This window comes from Saccopteryx leptura, chromosome 13 (genome assembly GCF_036850995.1).
Source record: "Saccopteryx leptura isolate mSacLep1 chromosome 13, mSacLep1_pri_phased_curated, whole genome shotgun sequence".
Classification (NCBI taxonomy): Eukaryota; Metazoa; Chordata; class Mammalia; order Chiroptera; family Emballonuridae; genus Saccopteryx; species Saccopteryx leptura.
This window is the reverse complement of record NC_089515.1, coordinates 36,329,321-36,345,672: the sequence shown is the minus strand read 5'-3', so window position 1 is coordinate 36,345,672 and position 16,352 is coordinate 36,329,321. Positions and strand designations below refer to the sequence as shown.

General features: G+C 45.5%; 1 protein-coding gene across 2 annotated transcripts in view; it reads left to right on the top strand.

The window, feature by feature from the left end:
• Nucleotides 1-4,634: 4,634 nt before the first annotated feature.
• RPP30 (ribonuclease P/MRP subunit p30) overlaps nt 4,635-16,352 on the top strand; it is a 35,252-nt gene continuing 23,534 nt past the window's right edge. For both annotated transcript variants that reach the window (XM_066355813.1, XM_066355812.1), the window contains exons 1-5: nt 4,635-4,746; nt 8,768-8,823; nt 9,786-9,842; nt 10,248-10,322; nt 14,272-14,343. In XM_066355813.1, the coding sequence (XP_066211910.1) occupies nt 4,665-4,746; nt 8,768-8,823; nt 9,786-9,842; nt 10,248-10,322; nt 14,272-14,343 (342 nt within the window). In that variant the 5' untranslated portion in view covers nt 4,635-4,664. The remainder of the gene's footprint in view (nt 4,747-8,767; nt 8,824-9,785; nt 9,843-10,247; nt 10,323-14,271; nt 14,344-16,352) is intronic.

Sequence of the window (16,352 nt, the reverse complement as noted above, 5' to 3'; positions counted from 1 at the left end):
CTGCTTCTCAGTTTCATACTTGATTCAAAACTTAATTTAAGCATTAACTCTTTCAGGAAATCATCCTTTATTCTCTCCAAATCTCTTAGACTTCCCCCTCAACCTGGGAGAGAAGACCCCGTCATATGCTCTCGACGCACCTGTGCACAATCATGTTATAACATTGCTTTCTTGCCTTGCCTCAGCTCGGCCGCTAGAGGGCAGGAGCCCAGTGGACTGTTTCTCGGCACACCCAGGAAATGTAAACCAAATGAAATGAGGATAAGGCAAAGACTAACCCAGCATATGGTGACTTTAATGGGCCATCCCAAGAAAGAGGGACTCAGGAAGACAAACATGGGATCAAAAGTTGTTTTGGAAACCAAAACCCACCCTCTCTAAGTTCCCCCAAGCAAGAGGCAATGATGCAAGAGCCATTCTCTCTGAACCCAGGACTCTTCCCTGATATAACAGAAATAACAATATATCTCTCATTGGCTCAGCATGAGGATTAAGTCAGATAATGGATACAAAGTACTTAGAGGAATTATACAGTGCCATTATTTTCCAGTCAGAAATGTCAGGGCTTCCTTCAAACTCCAGAGCCTTGCTGCCTCAGCTACCCCTACAGGCCAACATCTGCCCCTCTTTCCTGCTTCTTACTCTGTCCTATAGTTTTCCTCTTCCCACTTCTCCCTCCCCAATTCCACTCCTTCCTGTCCCTCCCTCTCCTACTCTACTTCTGCTTCCCTCCCACCTCCCCTCCCATCCTCCAACTCTCCTCTCTGTGTGCTTTGTCCGGGAGATTATAGCAAAATGAGAACTGAACCAAACTGCCTGAATCCACATGAACTTCTACTACCACTATCATCTAAGCCAGGAGTCCCCAAACTACGGCCCGCGGGCCGCATGCAGCGCCCAAGGCCATTTATCCGCCCCCGCCGCACTTCCAGAAGGGGCACCTCTTTCATTGGTGGTCAGTGAGAGGAGCACATTGACCATCCCATTAGCCAAAAGCAGGCCCATAGTTCCCACTGAAATACTGGTCAGTTTGTTGATTTAAATTTGCTTGTTCTTTATTTTAAATATTTTATTTGTTTCCGTTTTGTTTTTTTACTTTAAAATAAGATATGTGCAGTGTGCATAGGGATTTGTTCATAGTTTTTTTTATAGTCCGGCCCTCCAATGGTCTGAGGGACAGTGAACTGGCCCCCTGTGTAAAAGGGTTGGGGACCCCTGATCTAAGCCTTAGATTTCTCAGATGTAAAGTACATTTGTTGCAAAAAAAAAAAAAAAATGGTACTTAGCTCACAGTTGCTTCGAAAATTAAAACATGTAGACAAGTACTTCGCAAATTGGCTGGCCCTCTGTAAAGTGCTCAATAACTGTTTTTCAATTTCTCACCCTTTCTCTTCCTCTTCACCTAGGCCCAGGGTGAAGATGAGAAAATAAATCTAACAGAGACAGTTGACAGCAACAGCACCATGACTTCCCAGGAAAGAAGCCTTCTTTTGTCCAATGCTGGCATCAAGTAATTAAATTGTCATCTTGTTCACCTTTACCACACATTGGTCATTTTTCTGACCAATTTAGATTTTTGTGGCCATAGATGAAATGCCTGTGTGATCCTACAGAATTACACTAGATTTTCTAACGAAAAGCAAATGGTTTGCTTTGTATGACCTTGTTCATTTTGCAGAAGTAAAAATTTCTTTTGTTTTTACTTAGGAAATATCAAACACTGTAAAAAGCAAAATATTTAACCAAGATGAGAATTGCATACTAGTACATGGAACAGATCCCTCTTAAAATTCCCTTCTGAGACCAACAAAGAAATCATATAAAGGAATACTAATTAAGGCGTGGTCCACAGACCAGAGACTATGTGTACTGTTTGTGGTAAGTACAGAAATTGAAAATGTTTGGGAAATTTTACAGTACTTCGGCATTGTCTAGATCAGGGGTCCCCAAACTTTTTACACAGAGGGCCAGTTCACTGTCCCTCAGACCGTTGGAGGGCCAGACTATAAAAAACACTAGGAACAAATCCCTATGCACACTGCACATATCTTATTTTAAAGTAAACAAAATGGGAACAAATACAATATTTCAAATAAAGAACAAGTAAATTTAAATCAACAAACTGACCAGTATTTCAATGGGAACTATGGGCCTGCTTTTGGCTTATGAGATGGTCAATGTCCGGTTCCATATTTGTCACTGCTAGCCGTAACAAGTGATATGACGGCTTCCAGAGCCGTGACACGTGCATCCCGCGTCACCGGAAGTAGTACTGTACGTGAGCAACGCCACGCTTTGCGTCGCTCTCTCACTGACCACCAATGAAAGAGGTGCCCCTTCCAGAAGTGCGGCGGGGGCCGGATAAATGGCCTCAGGGGGCCGTAGTTTGGGGACCCCTGGTCTAGATAGCCAAGCCACCAATCAGTGGACTCTTCTTATTCAGCCAAGTATAGAGCAGTTGAGATGTTGTCACATTAGACTTACGAGCCCACAGCTGCCTACTGGTAGTGCACAAGGGACCATGTACTAGTCTGTAAAGAACTAGGGTGGGGGAAAACTGGCCCTTCATCACACATAGTTTGAGAAGCACTAATGTATTATTCCATATGTTTATGTTGTTGGATAATTGATTTATCAATTTTCTTCCTTTTTTTTTTTTTTTTTTTTTTTGTATTTTTCTGAAGCTGGAAACCAGGAGGCAGTCAGACAGACTCCCGCATGCGCCCCACCCGGGATCCATCCGGCACGCCCACCAGGAGGCGATGCTCTGCCCATCTGGGGCGTCGCTCTGTCGCGACCAGAGCCACTCTAGCGCCTGGGGCAGAGGCCAAGAAGCCATCCCCAGCGCCCGGGCCATCTTTGCTCCAATGGAGCCTCGCTGTGGGAGGGGAAGAGAGAGACAGAGAGGAAGGAGAGGGGGAGGGGTGGAGAAGCAGATGGGCGCTTCTCCTGTGTGCCCTGGCTGGGAATCGAACCCAGGACTCCTGCACACCAGGCCGATGCTCTATCACTGAGCCAACCGGCCAGGGCCTGATTTATCAATTTTCAAGAGTTCATTTATACAAAGTCTAAAAATATGGAAACATCAAATATTATATATAGGATAAATAACCACTGTTGATCCTAGGAAGAAATATACCTGTGAAAAAGGACTGCTGTGGTTAACTGGGCGCAAATTCATAATCAGAGTTTATAGCTATTGTTAACAGAGGCTTGTTATGCATATTGCATTTCAGGTAAAAGCTACAGACTGAGCTGTCAAGCCTTCTGCACTGTTTCTGCCATTTGAGTCAACCCTTATAAAGGAGTTGCTGGTATCATATTTTAACCCATGGGCTGAGAATTGCCCTGTTCAATCAGAGCTGCACAGCTGTATCCTCACAAAGCCGCTTCATAACAACCAATCAGAACCTGTGATCCTGACCAATCAGAACCATGCTTTTTGAACCAATCAAACTTATTAATGTGGATTCCTAATTTTCAGAAAAATTGAACCAATCAGGGACCAGGCCAGACCTTAGGCCCACTTTACATTTACTCTAGAGCAGGGGTCTCAAACTCGTGGCCCGCGGGCTGCATGCGGCCCGCCGAACAATTTTGTGCGGCCCGCAGACTAATCCACAAAGTTCAAAATATTTTGGATAAAATTAAGTAAGCCTAGGGGCCTACTTGTATTTTTCATTTCTCTAGCATCCTAGCTAGATATTAGCTTAGTTAACAGCAGTTGTGATGCGAACTACAGTTTCTGGTCGTTTTGTGACACTGAAAAGTGTTGCGTAACAGTTGCCTTTTGTAGACCTAGTGCGGCCCGCCGAATGGCTGTGATCTTGCTCTGCGGCCCACATGCTGAGTTGAGTTTGAGACCCCTGCTCTAGAGGCTAGATCCCCTAGTTTGTAAACTGTTTACCTGAGTAAAATTTGTCTTTTACGACCACTGATTGGGACTCCTGTTCACAATGGATTGGTGGCAGGGAACTTTTGTTGATACTACCTTGTACATTTCTCTACTGGAAACTGTAAAATACTTCAATTTTGCACTGCCCTTAACAAACCTGTCATTTGCCAAACTATTGTTGGAGCTCACTGGTCATTCTAGGGAGAGACCTGCCATCTTGTGGTTGAAGATGTTAAGTGTGACAGAAAGCAACGTGTTATGTCGCAGCCAGTTCAGAATGGGGGGCGGGAGACCCTCTGCTTTTCTCAGACAGTCCGCTTTCAAGGTTTTGGGTCACATTGCCCCTCTTCAGGATAAACCCATTTTAAATAACAGCATGTACTTTAAAGGAAGGAAAGAAAAATGGATTATTGAGGTACTTTTAAAAAGGCATTTCCAGCCATTAAGGAGAGTTTCTGATTCATGATAGGCGCTCAATGAATCCTGTATACTTGCATTACAAAAAAAACACTTTCTGCACCATTTAATATGAGGAATGATGGGCGAGTTGAACCACTCTGGGAGAAACCATTTAGAAGACCACAAAGAAGAAGTGAAGTCAGGGCGTTGTTTCCAACACACTAATTTTTGCTGATAGAAACAAGTGCCTGTGAACCTTCAACTATCAACTAGGGACCGACTGCTTAGGTAAACTACAATTCCCAGCATGCCTCAGGAGCGGGCCCAGCAGCTGCGCAGACAGGCGCGCGAGTGGTTGTGTGACTTCAGCATGGCGGTGTTTGCAGATTTGGACCTGCGAGTGGGCTCGGATTTGAAGGCGCTGCGCGGGCTCGTGGAGAACGCCGCTCACCGTGAGTCGCCCCGGCTTCGCGGGTCGCGGTGCCTGCCAAGCCTTGCAGCCCCTCCACCAGACAGCTGGGCTATACGATAGGGAGGGACCCGGCTAGGCCTCCTCGTTCGGGTCTCTGGGAAGTCCCTGGAAGCCGATCCCCACCGCAGTGTTGCTGGGATCCCGAACGCGGGAGATTCGAAGGCACTGGGAAGCTGTTACCCCAGCCTAGCTCCTTCCTTCCTGCAAATGAACGAGGCTGAGGCTGTGGGAAGGTGGGGGGATTTGCATAGGGCCCGGCAGCTGATGGATGGTAGAAGCCAGGGCTTCCAAGGGTAATCTCCGACACCAGTGATAAAACATCTCCTCTTGTCTGCCTCTCACGACAGTGTCCCAGCAAACGTGGGAAGTAGGTGCGCAGACGAGGAGCACTGTGGGGCTCAGAGAAATGGGGAGGGACATGGGGCTGCGAGCGTTGGTATAATATTTAAAGGAAGGGCAGGTAGGAGACAATATATGGAGGGGTGGAGGGGGGTGGAGAAGCATCCCAAAACGCCGAAATGGTACTTATTTGAATCCAAGGGAAACGAAAGCCCTGAGAGATAAGAACCTGTTTTAATTATTGGAATTAATCATAACTGCTGTTTTCTTCCTTATATGTGGGGATAGATAAGTTTAAAAATCAAGAGGTTTCTACAGGAAGATCCATTCCTTAGTTCTCAGCTCTGTGAGAGCTGGAAATGATCCTTCCCAGTGATGGCGCTAGACAAAGCCACTCCTTGGCAGAGTGGGTTCACCATTTCTTCTTTTTCCCTTTATGAAGTATCTGTAGAAAAATGACTTTCTCTTTCTATTGCAGCCTCTAATTAGCATTGTCTCTCTGAGAATATTTTCCCCACAGGAGAAAGAAGGAGGTAGATATGATGATCTGGGCTGTTTAGTGCGCTTCTATTTAATGGTTCCTTTAAAATCAGTTTTCTGGTTGTAATTTGTCTGGTATTTTTTTGTTGTTGTTGTTGTTGTTTTTTGTATTTTTCTGAAGCTGGAAACGGGGAGAGACAGACTCCGGCAGGACCGGGATCCACCCGGCACGCCCACCAGGGGGCAATGCTCTGCCCCTCTGGGGCGTCGCTCTGCCGCGACCAGAGCCACTCTAGCGCCTGGGGCAGAGGCCGAGGAGCCATCCCCAGCACCCGGGCCATCTTTGCTCCAATGGAGCCTTGGCTGGAGAGACAGAGAGGAAGGAGGGGGGCGGGGGTGTGGAGAAGCAAATGGGCGCATCTCCTATGTGCCCTGGCCGGGCATCGAACCCGGGTCCCCCGCACGCCAGGCCGACGCTCTACCGCTGAGCCAACCGGCCAGGGCTTGGTGTTACTTTCTTAATGAAGCTTTTTCTGATGCCATTCTCTTACTGAATGAATCATGATTTTCTTTAGAGTGGAACCAAGACTTTCTATTTATTTTTTTATTTTGTCTGCTCAGCACACTCAACAGACCTGGTTTGTGGTGATTACTCAATTAATGTTTATGGAATAAATTGATAACCTGTATGTACACCTTTAAAAAAAATACAGAAAAGTTTTAATGACTTGTTTAGAAAATTGCCCGAATATAAAATATGCTCAAAGGAAATATGATAAAGTATATATAATTAAAATTAAATGAAAACTCACATGACAGAAAGTTACACCAATTTATAAGTCAAAGGTAAAGGACTGCAGTTTGGTGAGTGAAAATTTTCAAAGAATAGAGAAGACACAGAGCCCTGGTTCTTAGTTTATCATGAGATGTAAGAAGCCAATGATAAACTTCAGAAATATGCTATACAAGTGAAAGTTACACCAGAGGCCAATTGGGAAAGTAATACCAAGATACCAGATGAGTAGTCTAGGAAAAGTTTGTGGAGAAATTAAATCTAGTTCTGAAAGATAGTAGGGACATTGTTTAGTGGCCAAAGGGTATCCCAAGTGGATATAACAAGAAAGCTTAGAGTAGACTTAAGAGTCCGGAGAAGAGTGGTGGTAGAGGTGGGGCTTGGTTCATTTAACTGAGTGAAGAATGGTGGTAGAGGTGGGGCTTGGTTCATTTAACTGAGTGAAGAGTGGTGGTAGAGGTGGGGCTTGGTTCATTTAACTGAGTGAAGAATGGTGGTAGAGGTGGGGCTTGGTTCATTTAACTGAGTGAAGAATGGTGGTAGAGGTGGGGCTTGGTTCATTTAACTGAGTGAAGAATGGTGGTAGAGGTGGGGCTTGGTTCATTTAACTGAGTGAAAGGTGAAGCACAAAGTAACAGGCAAATTTCTCTTTTATCTTTTGGTATTTCTTCTTTTTCTTAATTTTTTTTCTTTTCTTTTTTAATTAAGTGAGGAGGAGAGATAGAGACAGAGTCCCATATGCAACCGGCCCAGATCCATCCTGGGACCCCTGTCTGGGGAAGATTCTCTGCCCATCTGGGGCCATGCTCTCAACCAAGCTATTTTTAGTGCCTGAGGCAGGCTCCAGGGAGCCATCCAAAGTGACCGGGGCCAACAGTGCTAGAATCTATCGAGCCATGGCTGTGGGAGGAGGAGGGGGTAAGGGAGGGGTGGAGAAGCAGATGGTCGCTTCTCATGTGTGTCCTGACTGAGAATCCAACCCGGGACTTCCACATGCTGGGTGGGCACTCTAGCACTGAGCAAACTGGCCAGGGCCTGATTTTTCTGTATTCTCAACACTTAGCACATGGCTTGTCAAGTAATGGATACTCAATAAATATTTGAGTGAGGAGAAAAAGAAGGAAGTTGGACAAACTGATGAGAGGGAGGAGCACTATTTTAGCATTAATATGCATCATGTTTTAATATCCTGTGCCCTGCCCCCCATCCTCATTGCTGGTTAAATAACTTGAAGATAAGAATAATGATTTAGACATTATTTTGGTTGTCTAAATGCCCAGAACAGTGCTCTGTGCTGAGGCTGATAGCGCAAGGCAGGCCCTGGCCTCAAAGAGTTCCCAACCTTTTTTTTTTTTTTTTTTTTTTGGAGAGAGAGGGACAGACAGGGAGAGACAGACAGGAAGGGAGAGAAATGAGAAGCATCAAGTCTTTGTTGCAGCACCTCAGACCTCAGTTATTCATTGATTGCTTTCTCATATGTGCCTTGACCTAGGGGCTGAAGCAGAGCGCGTGACGCCGTGCTCAAGCCAGCAACCCCACCATCAAGCTGGCGACCATGGGATCACGTCTATGATCCCACGCTCAAGCCAGTAACCCCACCATCAAGCTGGCAACCATGGGATCACGTCTATGATCCCACGCTCAAGCCAGCAACCCCACCATCAAGCTGGCGACCCCATCCTCTAGCCAGGGACCCCACACTCAAGCTGGGGAGCCTATGCTCAAGCTGGTGATCCCACACTCAAGCCGGTGACCTCAGGGTTTTGAACCTGGGTCCTCAGCATCCCATGCCAATGCTCTATCCATTGAGCCACCACCTGGTCAGGCAAAGAGTTCCCAATCTTGATGGTGGGCAGCTGAAAAAGAGCAGTGGAGAGTGTGAGGGAGTCATTACTCCATTTCTTTTATGGAAAAGGGCCTCACAAGGGAGTAGAAAGGGTAAAAAAGCAAAAGAAATGAGTGAGAATAAAGATGATGCTGAAAAAGTATAAAGTTGATGGAATGAAAATGAAAGAAGGAGCATGAAAGAGAATGGTAGTTTGAGAGGAGATACACAAGTTATAGGTATTTAGTATCATGCTGGTTGCATATCCCAAAGTCAGGTCAGAGACTTAACTGTGCGCCAGGCCCTGTTCTAAAACACCCTACATGCGTTGTCTCATTTAATTCTCATGACAGGTGTATGATGAGTTCTGTTAGCACCATTTGACACATGAAGAGCCTGAAACTTGGAAGTGGTAATGCTTAGATTTGAAAGCAGACAGCCTGACACCAGAGTCCATACCATTCTGCAAATTCCTTCTGGTCTTGACATCTGGAATTGGGATGGGCCTATGTATACAAATAAGAGAGTTTACATTTAAGAAAAATGTTCAATTTTTCTTTTCAGTTGGATATTCAGTTGTTGCCATCAATCACGTTGTTGAATTTAAGGAAAAGAAACAGGTAAATTACAATTTTGGGAGTTAATAATAACCAGTTTTTATAATTATTTGTTTATATTAGTAATATGGAACCTACAGATAAGCATATTTCCTTGCAGTCCTTTTAAATCCACTGTCTGTGCACTATTCTTATTCTGTAATAGTTGAGTTCATGCACATTTGTGTAGTTGATAGCTTTTGTGAAGTCCTAGGGCAGAGGTCGGGAACCTATGGCTCGCAAGCCAGATGTGGCTCTTTTGATGGCTGCATCTGGCTCACAGACAAATCTTTAAAAAAAAAATAATGACGTTAAAAATATAAAACATTCTCACGTATTACAATCCATTCATTTCCTACCGCTCATGTTCATGGTTGCGGGTGGCTGGAGCCAATCACAGCTGTCCTCTGGGACAACACCAAATTTTTATTGGATAATGCCTAACGTACACGGGTCGTTGTATGGCTCTCACAGAATTACATTTTAAAATATGTGGCGTTCATGGATCTCTCAGCCAAAAAGTTTCCCGACCCCTGTCCTAGGGCATGCTCTGAAGATTCTTAAAATTGATTTGATGTTAATTAAGTCACTTTCAGTAAAGTCACTTTTTTAAAAGCACATTGTTACTGACTATAATTACAAAATTAAGTTTTTTTAATTGTTATGACCTCATTAACTTTCCTCATAAACACTAGTAAATATATATATTTCTCTTTAGGCCAACTATACTTTACAGATTATTTTACTCTGAAAACAACTTTTCATTCCTCCTACACATTGATATTTACAGCTGCTTCTCTGCCCTTCAGCTTCCTTCCTTTTATTTTAAGAAAAAAAGCTAATTTTAGTGTTTCTAAATACCAAAAAGTAGCTTGCTTTTTCTTTTTTTTTCAGTTATTTTTTCTGCAAACCCCTAGTAAGTTTTCCTTTATGCTTTGTCCCATTGACATGGACAATCTAGGGTGACTGTTTATTGTTTGTTGTAGGAAATAGAAAAACCAGTAGCTGTTTCAGAACTCTTTACAACTTTGCCAATTGTACAGGTAGGTGTTCTGTTGTTTGAGAAGCATAATGCCAGTTCATCCTGTGCGCGCATGCTCATTGATATGTATGGTTCTCTTCTCTGCCCTGCCCCGTCCTCCGTGGACCAGTCTAACCTTTCCATCAAGACTCAGCTCTTCGGTGAAACATTCTCTTATGATCAATTCCATACTTTGGTGATCTCTCCTCTATAGTCCTACAATCTTTAAGTTATCTCACTATGTGGTTTAACATACATCTTTTTTCTCTAGCTGTATTTACAATAATTTTCTTGAGAACGAAGACTAGGTTTTACTGATCTTTATTGCCCCTGTTGCTTCTATCTTTTAATGAATAGTTCTATTGGTAAAGTAGAAAAGCAGTCATTTGTATTTTGTGCTTTTCTGATGGTATGGTTTTGATTGTAGGGAAAATCAAGACCGATAAAAATTTTAACTAGACTGACAATTATTGTTTCGGATCCATCTCACTGCAATGTTTTGGTAAGTTAATTCTCTCTTTTTGCGCTTATAAAGTATATTGGTTAATGTTGAAGTGTTTTGTTTTTCACCTTACTCTGTTCTTACACCCCTCCCATCCCCAACGTATGACACGTGCTCACTCTCCCTGTCCTCAGAAGTCACACAGTATAACAATTTCTTCCATTCTTGGCACATGTACAGGGATACCACAGTATATGAATCCTTTGTCAACTGTTAGTCATTGAACTCACATGAACAAGAATATATAAGGTGGGGGCTGGGGGTATTTCTCTGAATGATACACAGTCTGTGTGGAATATTTTATAAGGTAGAGGTGGTAAATAAAGGATGCTCGGGGCCAGTTTGAGGAAGTTGATGTTCAGGCTGGGGCCAGAAGAGTCAGCACGTGTTTACAAGTGCTGAGTGGGGGACAGTATTCACATAGACAGGATGGATTATGAAAGTCCCTAAGCCAAGGAAAGCATTGTGTGTTCTGGGAAATGAAGCGCCACCACTAGGGTTGAGCCTGTTGAACTGGCTGACCTGGGATGAGGTCAGGGAGGTTGGTCTGGGCGAGCATTTGCAAGCCCTTAGAGATCTTAACCAAGGGAGGTTTTGTGGTAGAGGTGGGTCAGCGGCACTCAAGAGTGGTTTTGGGGGCATCAGCTGGGAAGGTTGATGGGATTTGACAGTTGATTGGATACAGGATGAAGGCTCCCGGGTGTGGGCTGAGCAGCCAGGTAGGTCGATGGTGGGACCATTTCCTGAGGTGGGACATACGTGGAGAAGCAGGTTTGAGGGCATGGCGTTGGAGACCTAGTGGGTTATCATCAAGGTTCCAATGGAGCCTAGGATGGCAGTTGGAAAGAATGGCATGGCCCTCAGAGGAATGGTCCTAATCAAAGACCCTGACTTGGAAGTGTCGCCCCGTAGAGAATTGAGAGCATGGGGGCGGATGAGACTCCACGGTCCAGTGTGTTGTGGGAAGAGAAGGTCTAGGACAGAGGCCTGGGGAATTCAGTGGTAGAGGAGGATAAGCTAAGGTTGGAGGTTGAGGCAGAACCTTCTGACAAGCAGGAAGACAACGAGTAATGGGAAAGGGAAAAACAGTAATGCCTGAACAGTCAAGCAGGAAGGAGCTAGGGTAAAAAATGTCTTTGAATCTATTGACTGGAAAGCCATCAGTTGCCATATCAAAAACAGTTGTTATGGAGGCCCTGGCCGGTTGGCTCAGCGGTAGAGCGTCGGCCTGGCGTGTGGGGGACCCGGGTTCGATTCCCGGCCAGGGCACATAGGAGAAGCGCCCATTTGCTTCTCCACCCCCCCTCCTTCCTCTCTGTCTCTCTTCCCCTCCCTCAGCCAAGGCTCCATTAGAGCAAAGATGGCCCGGGCGCTGGGGATGGCTCCTTGGCCTCTGCCCCAGGCGCTAGAGTGGCTCTGGTCACGGCAGAGCGACAGCCCGGAGGGGCAGAGCATCGCCCCCTGGTGGGCGTGCTGGGTGGATCCCGGTTGGGCGCATGTGTGAGTCTGTCTGACTGTCTCTCCCCGTTTCCAGCTTCAGAAAAATACAAAACAAAAACAAAAACAAAAAAAAAAAACCAGTTGTTATGGAAATGATAGAGGTGTGAAACAAATGCAGTCAGTGTGCTGACTTTGCTTGAGAAATCTAACACCATGGGGAACAGAGACGTAAAGAAGTTGGTGGGTCACAACCTGCTGTGGAGATTTTGTCAGGTGGCTGAGACTTGGCTCTGCCCGCTGCTGACGAGAAGGGTCTAGTGGGGAGGAGAAGTGAGATCCCTGAGAAGGTGAGCTGTTTCAGCTTTAGCTAGAACAGACCCCGCCATCATAGAACAGGAGTTATGGAGGAGTTAGCCTCCTTCCTAACAATGAGCGTTGCTGAAGTTGTGGAAAGCCAGTCTGGATATTGTATATAGCTGCCAGGAGCGCTCTGGTTTTGTAGGCCCAGGCAGACGTAAACGAGACTGCTTCTTTTGTAGGTTACAAAGACCTCTATTTACTCTTGCTATCGTGAACATCCCGGCCCCCTTTTCTTCCCTTCCCAGTGGGAGTGGGCAAGCAGAGGGCAGAGAATCCTGGACCCAGACTTCCTTTAAAGCCTGGGGCTGCCCTGAGTCAGTACAGGTCTGCAGAGCAGGTCTTCTTACTGCTCAGCCCTTTGAGCAGCGAGTGTTTCTCATGCTCGCTGACCCCCGGGAGTGAGGTTTTTTCCAAAAAATGAAATTAGTTCCGGTTACAGTTTTATTAACTTAAAATCATGTTTGTTTGATAACCAATTTATGGAAACAAGAAGAACATACATTTGCCTCTTTTCTTAACATTGCCTTACACATTTTTTTTTTTTTCATTTTTCTGAAGCTGGAAACGGGGAGAGACAGTCAGACAGACTCCCGCATGCGCCCGACCGGGATCCACCCGGCACGCCCACCAGGGGCGATGCTCTGCCCACCAGGGGGCGATGCTCTGCCCCTCCGGGGCGTCGCCATATTGCGACCAGAGCCACTCTAGCGCCTGGGGCAGAGGCCACAGAGCCATCCCCAGCGCCCGGGCCATCTTTGCTCCAATGGAGCCTTGGCTGCGGGAGGGGAAGAGAGAGACAGAGGAAAGTGCGGCGGAGGGGTGGAGAAGCAAATGGGCGCTTCTCCTGTGTGCCCTGGCCGGGAATCGAACCCGGGTCCTCCGCACGCTAGGCCGACGCTCTACCGCTGAGCCAACCGGCCAGGGCGCACATTTTTAAAATAAAAATTTTTGTGCGATCGTGCTCTGGATGGCCAGGAGGCACATGGACGTACATGAACATTCGTACTGCTCAAAGAGTTTAACACAGCACCTGCTGCTGCTTTTAAATCCTCCTCTTTCCTTCCCTACTTTTTATTATGCCTTTCTTTTTACAAAATAAGAGGTTGTAAACATTCACAAGGTGCCAACAAGCAAAAAAAATAAGTATTGCACATTCCAACATTGAAGAATGTTTCTCCAGTCTTTTTGCATATATACACATACAAATTTGAAATTATCTTTTTTAAAGAGTAACTATCTTTAACTGATATATTTCTCTCTTTCTGTCCTTGGATTCTCAGGTATTTACCTGCACATCTGGCAGTTTAATTTCTATTTAACAATATTCTCTTTGTGAACTTAATCACCTCACACCCAAGTGTGTTTTTTATCTTGTAACAAAAGGATGAATTCCATGAAGGGCAGACATGTGCCTTAAATGATATTGTATCCTTGGTGTCCTGCACACAGCAGGTACTCAGTCAACTTCTGGCGCACTCCTCCACTAGCTGTAAAAAGCAAGGGCTATCTAACTCGATTTCTGTATCTCAAACACAATGTTTGATATACAGTTAATTTAGGAAGGGAGATAGAAGATGGATGAAATGGATGTTGGTATCTAAATTCTAGTGTGCTGGGTCCTCTCTGCCAGCATACAAAGTGAAGCAAAAGTGTCAGTGGCATATCAGGTGTGCAGCCAGACCACCAGGCAGAAGTCCGTGTGTATTGTTTTGTTTTTTTGTTTGTTTGTTTGTTTTTATCTTTCTTGAAACTGGAAACGGGGAGAGACAGTCAGACAGACTCCCACATGCGCCCGACCGGGATCCACCCGGCACGCCCACCAGGGGCGATGCTCTGCCCCTCCGGATCGCTCTGCCGTGACTAGAGCCACTGTAGCGCCTGGGGCAGAGGCCAAGGAACCATCCCCAGCGCCCGGGCCATCTTTGCTCCAATGGAGCCTTGGCTGCGGGAGGGGAAGAGAGAGATGGGGGGGTGGAGAAGCAAATGGGCGCTTCTCCTATGTGCCCTGGCCGGGAATCGAACCCGGGTCCCCCGCACGCCAGGCCGACGCTCTACCGCTGAGCCAACCGGCCAGGGCTGTTTTTTTTACTGTATAATAACATTCTTTTCATGTAACTAGAGAGCAACTTAACATTCTTTTTATTCCTAGAGAGCAACTTCTTCGAGGGTCCGGCTGTATGACATTGTTGCAGTTTTTCCAAAGACAGAAAAACTTTTTCATGTAAGTAACAGAAAAATAATTTAAGTAAAAGTAAAAGAAAAATCGTGTTTATTCTTTTATGAAAGAAGTTTGATTATTATGCCTTTATAGGTGATCTGTTTTGCCCCATCTGGAAACTTAGGATTTTTCATTTACAGTTCTGGAATCTCTAGTGGTGTATTTTGGTGGCACGTGTCATTCTGTTTTCTGTTTTGTTGTGTTCTGTTCATCCTGCTGGTATTTGATGGGCTCAGATTTGAACAGCCCATCAATTTTGCTTTTGTTGCCCTGTCTCTACTTCATTCATTCATTCATTGGAAACTTCTGTTAGTAAATGTTGGTCCCTCTCTTTGTAGTTCTAAAAATCACTTCAGTTTCTGCCCTTCTTACTATTTGCTGCTGCCTGTTAAGGAAGAAAGGTAAAAGGTGACTGACCTGTGGTGGCGCAGTGGATAAAGTGTCAACCTGGAACGCTGAGGTTGCTGGTTTGAAACCCTGGCCTTCCCTGGTCAGGGCACATATGGGAGTTGGTGCTTCCTGCTCCTCCCCTCTTTCTCTCTCTCTTTTTTCTCTCTCTCTGTCTCTCCATAAAAAAAAAAAAAAAATCTTTAAAAAAGAAAGAGAGGTAAGAGAGGTAAAAGTTCCTAGTCGGGCACGAAAGCCCCCACTTCTGTCTGATCTTTCTCCTCTGCCTGCTCCAAGGTGTGTGGCTGACATGCTGGCGTCATCCCGTCAGCCATCAGTCTTCTCGGAACTCTCCAGAACCAGCCATATGCTGGTAATATCTCCCTTTCGAGCCCTGGCAGGTTGGCTCAGTGGTAGAGCGTCGGCCTGGCGTGCAGAGGTCCCGGGTTCGATTCCCGGCCAGGGCACACAGGAGAAGCGCCCATTTGCTTCTCCACCCCTCCCCCTCTCCTTCCTCTCTGTCTCTCTCTTCCCCTCCCGCAGCCGAGGCTCCATTGGAGCAGAGATGGCCCGGGCGCTGGGGATGGCTCCTTGGCCTCTGCCCCAGGCGCTAGAGTGGCTCTGGTCGCGGCAGAGCTATGCCCCGGAGGGGCAAAGCATCGCCCCCTGGTGGGCAGAGCATCGCCCCCTGGTGGGCAGAGCATTGCCCCTGGTGGGCGTGCCGGGTGGATCCTGGTCGGGCGCATGTGGGAGTCTGTCTGACTGTCTCTCTCCATTTCCAGCTTCAGAAAAAGAAAAAAAAAAATTCTCCCTTTCGGATCTGTGAACCGTTATGAATTTAATTCCGTGTGTGCTTTTAAAATTGGCATTCGTTTCTGTGATTTTTTTCCAGGGGGAGGGAAAGGTGTATAACAGCTATGCTCATTGTTGCCAACTTGAGATAGAACATAATGAGCGTTCTAAATGATTACAGAAAGGGAAAAAATCAGCTATCATACACTTTTTCAGGAATATGCTTTACATTGTGAAATGAGGTAGAGATATTTTTAGAAAGTTCTGAATGTTGCCTTTAGATTCAAACAATATCCATCTGCAAAAAGTCTATCCACCAAAAGGATATTGCAGGGAGAAATATGTACTGGCCTTTGATGTTTTGATTTTACAGCATAGTTCGTTTATCAGCAAAACCTGTTCTAAGATTATAGGAAGATTTTGTCTAAGCTTATCCAGTAGATGGAGCTGTTGACGAAGAAGACTGATGTGTGGTCAATGTAGTTTTCAAGGCATACTAGCAATTCTTAAGTGCATATATTGCAGGGAAACAGTACAATTTATATATGAATAACTTTCTTTTGGGTGACTCCTTTCATGAAATGTTCAATTATGGTCATTTTCAGTTGTGTTTCAGGAAGAAGGGTCAATAGAAGGGAGTGTTTCTTAGGCATCAGAGACCCTGTGTAACTTTTAAGTCGGGTGTTCAGCGGCCACCCCTGGAGATTCGGATCCAGTCGTTCGGGATTGGGTCTGGGTATGTGTGTTTCAAGTTCCACAGGAGGTTCTGGTGCACTTTCCATCCACATCTGTTACATAGTAACTTCTTTTATTGTTAAATAAGAACTCGGTTA